Source organism: Phaethon lepturus, unplaced genomic scaffold (assembly GCF_000687285.1).
Source record: "Phaethon lepturus isolate BGI_N335 unplaced genomic scaffold, ASM68728v1 scaffold8317, whole genome shotgun sequence".
Classification (NCBI taxonomy): domain Eukaryota; kingdom Metazoa; phylum Chordata; class Aves; order Phaethontiformes; family Phaethontidae; genus Phaethon; species Phaethon lepturus.
Window position 1 is genome coordinate 1,038 of NW_010551076.1, and position 8,345 is coordinate 9,382.

The 8,345-nt window shown below is 42.0% G+C and overlaps 1 protein-coding gene across 1 annotated transcript in view; it reads right to left on the reverse strand.

Moving 5' to 3' along the window:
• Positions 1-341: 341 nt before the first annotated feature.
• Positions 342-8,345, reverse strand: part of NAMPT (nicotinamide phosphoribosyltransferase) — a gene marked incomplete at its 5' end in the record, with an annotated part of 21,657 nt that continues 13,653 nt past the window's right edge. Inside the window, 3 exons of the mRNA XM_010290764.1 lie at positions 342-2,439; positions 4,213-4,347; positions 4,504-4,644. Coding sequence (XP_010289066.1) covers positions 2,326-2,439; positions 4,213-4,347; positions 4,504-4,644 — 390 coding nt within the window. The remainder of the gene's footprint in view (positions 2,440-4,212; positions 4,348-4,503; positions 4,645-8,345) is intronic.

Sequence of the window (8,345 nt, forward strand, 5' to 3'; positions counted from 1 at the left end):
GCACTGCAGTAATTTCTGTCAACTCCTTGATGCCCAGAATGTCAAACTACCAAACACAAAGAGACATGTATTCGGGTCTGAATAGCACCAGGTGTTTTTCTCTTTTTTTTTTTCCCCCCCTCTTTTTAAAGATATTAACATTTAATAAAATGAGTGACGTGCCAACTTCCTGAAAGTGACATGCACAAGTAGACAATTTGCTTCAAGTCTCCAATGAGTAAGCTAAAAGTTTTAGACAATACTGAACAATTACTAATGTAATTCATGGTACACAAGACAACAGTGCTTCCACAGTATATCCTCAGTTCTCAAGTACAAAAATATCAGTTATGGGTAGTCAATAGTTATCAAAATTTTTATTGGTACAGAATGAAAGCAGCATTTACTTTACTGTTTTTTAAACCATACATCATAATATTCCCTAGTACACACGTGGAGGAGTGAAATAGGCTCTGTACTATTTACCTGCTACTGATCCTAGGTCCAGATTTAAAATCTTTCCTGGCCAAATACAAACAATATCATTAATAGCAAAGGGAAGGCGGTTCCTCAGTGTGAAAGGTCAGCATTTAGAGTCTTACTAAAGCACTATTTTTGAAACAATACATCACTTAAATGTATAATTACATACACTACAAGTGGAAAACAAGTTTTTATTAACAAGGACTATTAAGACTGGGCATAAACGTTTTAACCACAAACCCTGGAAATATTATGGGTGCTTTGATGTGGCCCTTTTTGGTGAGAGAATAAGAACAATGAATTATGGCTTTTCCATCTTCCTTTAAAAGCATGTTTTATCAAATTCTGTAGGCTTAAATTATTTTAGAGGACCTCTAACATTTTTCTGTAACATCATTTACTAATCAGAAGCATTAATTACATCAGTATATTAAGCCATTGGCTGATAGTTGATCACCAGCATAACACAGGAGCCGTTTGCTTTTGCTGTTGTTTTTAAGGAAGGGAGGTACTTTTCTAGTGAGAGGCATCCCACAGTACTATCAAACATTTCAGAGGTTACTACATAGCTTCTCAAATAAAATCCTCTACAGTTTTGTTTTCCAGCAGATATTCAAATCAAGCATATGCAGAGAGCAAATACAATCAAGTGCAGACAGTTCAAAAGTATCTCTCAAATGTATTGTTTTACGGTTACCCTCTGCAAAATAAAAGCCCCTCCTCACCCCAATGAGATGGGGCGAGAAGGGGAAACAGGTCTGCCATTCATGTAGGAGTTTGGCTAGCATAAAGTTTTATTGAAGTTGTTAACAAAAATAGTTAAACATTTTTACAATTTAACATCCAGTCTGACAAAAGGCAAATCAATGAAAAAAATACAAAAAAGTAAAAAAGTGCACTACCCAGTCCAGTATTTTGCTTTAAAGTCATGTCACTTACAGTATATGAAAAATAAACCCAGAAGTGTAATTACTTTAAAATACACCGCTTCCATATTTCAGTATTTTACACATATATTCTATAGTGGAAGAGGAGATCTCTTAAAAACTTTACTCTTAAAATATTGAGGTGCATATACCAAGTGGGATAGACTTGGCAAGTTAAATTGCAGTAGAGAATCCTTTCAAATTTGGCATTTCATTTACATACCTTACCATGCCAGCAAGGTCTGTAGTACCCAAACCTTCTAGTAAGAACAGTAATTTTCTTTAATGAAGATTTACTAAATACAGACAACTACAAGAAATGGTGAGGTCAGCAATTCTATGGGATCTTAAGGAGATATGAGTCCTGATTTAGTTGTCAAATGGTACAATGTCACAATAAACTTTAAGGCCATGTTTTATTTGCTGATTAATGGACAAAAGGCAATGGATTTCCCCCCCACCAAGTATTTTCTTGAAAGTCTGTGCTCATAAAAATCATGAAAAGTTGGAAAGACTTAATTATTGAAACTTTAAATATATTTTACAATCTTGTTTGTACAAAAATACAAGTTAAATATAAACATAAAGCAATCATGATAATTTTATGTAAATCCATTTTGTGATATTCTGTTATATATAAAAAAGTTTCTCAGCTCTGTCTCATTTGTGAAAAGATCAATACCAGATTGAATCACTACTGGCAAAGGGCCCTAAAAAGCACACTTCAGCATTAAATATGTTTTACAATGTTAAGTACCATTTCCTGATTTCATCTTTTCTAAAGACTGGCAAAAGATAGGGCAGTATGTCCATAAACCAACAAATAATTTGGCTACGATGTCATAAAACACAAACACACAAATCTGTACAATAAACCCAGTAGCTATGCAGTACGTACTTGCTACACACACACACATACACAGACATGGAATGAAACTTAGTGAGACACCATTGCTATTTCACTGTTCTTCAGTCTGGCATTTTGTCTTACTTCATCAAATGAATATGACTTCGTTACCTTTCCATTCTTAAATACTGTATGAAGGAGATCCTGCAAGAAACACGACTGTTTTAGCAAGAGTGATTTGGCAAAAGAACAAACAACACCGGTTACACAAACTCAAAAGCAAGCACCCAGATCAAACCTGGTAAGACTAGAGCTTTAGACTGTCAAATACTAGATCTTTACAGCTGCTTCTAACACCTTTCACTAATGGTTAGGCAGAAGAAAGGATTTGGGCCATCCTGTGCACAGACAGCAGCTTTGTGCCAAGTAGTCCCTAAGTGAGTTGTCCACATCTGGCCAAAGCCAAAAACAACTAACTCTAAATATATCCTGCTAGAGCACTCAACCAATTACATACAATTCAATTACAGCGATTTAAATGAAGACTTTGTTTCCTCTAAAGCAACTGGGGGTGGGGGGGGTGGTGGAAATTAAAATCTTTCTTCACGGTCCCCTTTGCACATGTATTTTGTAAAATAGCGTATCAAGAAGTGCTTGCGAACAGCACACTTTGAAAGAGCAATAAGCACAGCTTGGTACAGAAATGTTAGCACAAAAGCAATGCTGAGCAGTCACTATGACTGGTGACCTATTGCAAGGACCTGTGGCTTTAGGGAAATGGGTCCACAAAAGGTACATTCCCCTGTCATTTCCTAGGGAGGGCCAGAACCCGTACCACACAAATAACCCTCTTTAATAGCCCAGGACAGAAAATTTCTTAATGAATTATTTCACATGCCAAAAATGAAGAACCTATGTATTCCCTAATTCCAGAGACATAGTCTGGTGATTTGTTTTGAAGAGATTTCTCACCATTAGGTCCCTCCCTCTCTACAGATATAGATATAGATATGAATGTTCATCACAAACATATTATCCTGGTTTCAGCCAGGGTAGAGTTAATTTTCTTCACAGAAGATAGCGTGAGGCTATGTTTTGGATTTGGAATGAGAAAATGTTGATAAGGTGCTGATGTTTTGGGTTGTTGCTGAGCAGTCAAAGACAGTCCAGCTCCTCATGCCGGGCTGCCAGCGAGCAGGCTGGGGGTGCACGGGGAGCTGGGAGGCGACACAGCCGGGACAGCTGACCCCGGCTGGCCACAGGGATATTCCCTACCATACGATGTCATGCTCAGTATATAAAGCTGGGAGGAAGAAGGAACGGGTGGAGGGATATTCAGAGTGATGGCATCTATCTTCCCAAGAAACCATTACGTGTGATGGAGCCCTGCTTCCCTGGAGATCGCTGAACACCTGCCTGCCCATGGGGAGTAGCGAATGAATTCCTTGTTTTGCTTTGCTTGTGTGCGCGGCTTTTGCTTTACTTATTAAGCTGTCTTTATCTCAAACCATGAGTTTCCTCCCTTTTACTCTTCCAATTCTCTCCCCCGTCTCACTGTGGGGGAGTGAGCGAGCGGCTGCGTGGGGCTTAGTTGTCGGCTGGGGCTAAACCATGACAGTCCTTTTTTGTGCCCTCAAACCCTTTGTGTGGCACAAAGGGTTTGAGATAATGACAGGTTTGACTGGAGTGTGCTAGATAGAATTTATAGCTGTTATTGCTGTTTAGCTATTAATTGCCAGGCCCCTGTGCTTGCCATGGGTTTGCTTTCCTTACGTATATCACAGTCTAGTGCTCGTTAGTGGTTACTTTTTGCTTTCGCTGCTTGCTGTACTGCTTATCACCTTACTCTGCTGTGCCTGGGAAGATTTTGATAACAACAATTGCATAAAAAATAGATTTTGAAATTAAGTTATAACCTGCTTTTTCTCAGTCTATTTTTGCATGAAGAATGATGTATTACATGTTGGAAATTCATACCTGTCCATACTCTTCAAGATCTCCCTTGCCTTCTTCAAGCGTCACATAATCTCCAGCAGGTGTCCTATGCAACGACAGTCGTCCTTTCTTTGACCTTTTGTTTGGATCGGCAACCGGATCCTTGAAGACATTTACCTAAAATGAAAAGGAGTATTTTTTAAAAGGAAAGGGCTTTGTGGGGCTTGTGTGCCTAATGGACACGATGGTAATGTAACAGGAAATGTCAAACAGGTTTTCAAGTGGGGAGGCCTCTTTTGAAAACATAATGGCAGAAGTTGTGCAAAGACATACCCCGAGACCGTTGGTCACCACGTAACTACATTTGAAGGAACAGTTTAAGAGATCTCTGGTCAGTTTCTGCAACAAAGCTCCACCAGATCCAAAAGCAATATTCTCAATACTCCATTTATTCTTCTTCATTCCCTCCACAATCTAATAAGAAAAAGAAAATTATGATGGAGCACACTTATAAGCCATGCCATTTTTCCATAAAAATATTATACTACTTAAACAAGATGCTTTTACAGACAATTAAGCCAACTAACATTCAGTTTCCAGGAGATGTACATAACAATTCTGTCAATAGTTGGCACGCTGTTTGCACTTTTATTCGTGATTCCAGCATGGCATAATTATAGAAAGCTTTTGCTGTAAAACTACTATCATGCCAGACTAGGGAGCACAGTAATGCAATGCCCAGACAATCAGAGCTCTAAAGAAAATAAAAGACTTCATGGGAGTAGTTCACAGCCTTCCAATTTCTCAGAATTGGGAAGACCTCAAAGCATAGCATGTATCCTGAAACAAAGCAGTCATCTTGCTCATCAACTCCGGAAAGTTATTATCCACTTTGACCAATGACTTCAACAGAGCAGTTCTCCTGAAAATCACATTGACTAGAATTAGATTAACAATTTCGAAGATGGGAAATGGAAATACATGAAGCTGCTCAAAAAGTCTGCTTTGCCACCTTCTCAGGCAGGTACAGATCAATGTGAACTGCAGTGCTATCAATAGTCAAGTTAAAACTTACTATACCACTTCCTCTCTCTCTTCATTCTCTCCAGACAAACATGACATCCTCTAGGCTGGAGTAATGGGTGCTAGTTTAGTCATGCTCATAAATGGCCAAGATTTGTTTCCCTGACCTGTTACCCTTACGACAGCCTGAAATGAGGGCTATAGCCCCAATAAGAGACTTTGAACTCCTATTTCCTAACCATTTTACTAACAAAAGTGGGTGACAAAACTTCAGAGTGGGTAAAATAGGACAATGCCATCCATCCAGAAAAAAGGAAGGTGAGAAGCAGAATGGAAGGACATAATCTCTGGGGAACAGTGCAGAGTTTCAAAAACCTGGTAATCTTTTGCGCAGTTTCAGCCTCCTGCATCAAAAAGAAATGCCAGAGTAACACTGAACAGGACTGTTTCAGAAGCTACTGATGTCAAGCCACTTTTTTTAAGGGACAGCTAAGCCAAAATTAAAGTTTCATTCATAAGAAAAAAAGAAGAGACAATTCCAACTTCAAACAGTGGCAAAGGGACAGCTAATGTAAACAAAAGAGCATACTAGTATTTTCTTTATCCATTTAGTCACATGCAGACTGTCTCTTCACAGATACTCTCAGTGTGAATGCCTGACTCTGCTGGTTTTGGCTGGGACAGAGTTAATTTTCTTCATAGTAGCTAGTATGGGGTTGTGTTTTGGATTTGTGCTGAAAACAGTGTTGATAAGACAGGGATGTTTTCCTTATTGCTGAGCAGGGCTTACACAGAGCCAAGGCCTTTTCTGCTCCACACACCACCCCACCACTGAGTAGGCTGGGGGTGCATGTGAAGTTGGGAGGGGACACAGCTGGGACAGATGACCCCAACTGACCAAAGGGATATTCCATACCATATGACATCATGCTCAGCATATAAAGCTGGGGGAAGAAGGAGGAAGTGGGAGGATATTTGGAGTTACAGCATTTGTCTTCCCAAGTAACTGTGATGCATGATGGAGCCCTGCTTTGCTGGAGATGGCTGAACACCTGCCTGCCCATGGGAAGTGGTGAATGAATTCCTTGTTTTGCTTTGCTTGCGTGTGCAGCTTTTGCTTTCCCTGTTAAACTATCTTTATCTCAACCCACAGCTTTTCTCACTTTTACTCTTCTGATTCTTTCCCCATCCTACTGCAGAGGGGAGTGAGCGAGCGGCTGTGTGAGGCTTAGTTGCCGGCTGGGGTTAAACCATGACACCAACAAAGGCCAGCCAACAGGAGAGGTGGACTGCAGAGCCATAACCTTTTGACGGTATGCTCTGAGCACCTTCCCACTACATTTTTAGCAGAGATTTCCCCAGTAGAGATCTCATCAGTGAGTTTCCATCATTCTAATGGTACCAGCTTACTCAGCCTCATCCAAGAAGCCAAGCTAAATTAATCTCAGGCCCTACCACCATGAACTTCACTTAAGGGAACCCTTTGGAAGCTTTGTATCATGAACAAATACCCCCTCAGTATGTGACAATCCTGTGGATTTTAGCAGCAGTCATCACACCCTTTCAGGCAGTGACGATGCACAAAAGGAATCCATATTTTCAGGCAATTAGGTAAGCAGTAAAAAGGCGTACTCAGGGAAGATAAAAGGATTGAAATGTATTAAATTCTCTTAAGCACCTCAGAAATAACTAAAGACAACAAAGGAAGGGCAAGAAAAGGGATTTTGTATACCCTCTCCATAAGCACAAGGCTCAATAGTACCATAAGAAACCAGACTTGACTGGGCCTGGATACAGACTCCGTTTATCTACGCTGCGTTTTGAAAAGGCAAATGTAGGTAAACTCCACCTGGACTCTCATGACCTTCTGACCAAGCCTGAAGCCGTGTGTATTGGGTTTGTGTGGCAAGGTTTTTTTTAGACATGGGCTAAAGGAGCGGCTTCTGTGAGAAGCTGCTCGAAGCTTCCCCTGTGTCCAACACAGCCAATGCCAGCTGTCTCCAAGACGGACCCACTGCTGGTCAAGGCCGAGCCCATCAGCAACCATGGCAGCACCTCTGTGAGAACAGAGTTAAGAAAGGATGGAAAAAAGAACTGAAAACTGCCACCAGAAGACCGAAGTGAGAACATGTGAGAGGAACAGCTCTGCAGACACCCAAGTCAGTGAATGGGGAGGGGAGGAGGTGCTCCAGGGGCTGGAGCAGAGATTCCCCTGCAGCCCTTGGTGAAGCCCATGGTGAGGCTGGCTGTGCCCCTGCAGCCCATGGAGCTCCACGCCAGAGCAGGGGGATGCCTGAAGGAGGCCATGACCCCATGGGAAGCCCATGCCAGAAGCAGGCTCCTTGAAGAACCTGTGGCTCCATGGAGAGAGGAGCCCAGGCTGGAGCAGGTTTTCTGGCAGGACTTGTGACCCCATGGGGGACCCAGGCTGGAGCCGTCTGTTCCTGAAGGACGGCACCCGTGGGGGGACCCAGGCTGGAGCAGTTCATGAAGAACTGCAGCCCATGGCAAGGACTCACGCTGAAGACATTCGTGGAGGACTGTCTCCTGTGAGAGGGACCCCACACTGGAGCAGCGGCAGAGTATGAGGAGTCCTCCCCCTGAGGAGGAAGGAGCAGCAGAGACAACGTGTGATGAACTGACCACAACCCCCATTCCCCATCCCCCTGTCCTGCTGGCGGTGAAGGAAGGAGCGGCAGAGAATTCAGGGGTGAAGTTAATCCCAGGAAGAAGGGAGGGGTGGGGGGAAGATGTTTTAAGATTTGGTTTTATTTCTCATTACCCTACTCTAATTTGATTGGTAATAAATTATTTTCCCCAAGTCAAGTCTGTTTTACCTGTGACAGTAATTGGTAAATGATCTCTCCCTGTCCTTATCTCAACCCCTTATCTCAACCCATGTTTTTCATTATCTTTTCTCTCCCCTCCAGTTGAGGAGGTAGAGTGATAGAGCAGCTTTGGTGGGCACCTGACATCCAGCCAGGGTCAACCCAGCACACCATGTGAACTGTTGGTCAAGCCTGAGCCAATGTATCCTACTCCTTTCCTTATGCAGTTTTATAGATCAGGTTTGACATTGAACTCACTTGAACATGCCCACAAGATGTAGCACAAACTACCCGGCATAAACAACATCCTAGCAAGGCACACGA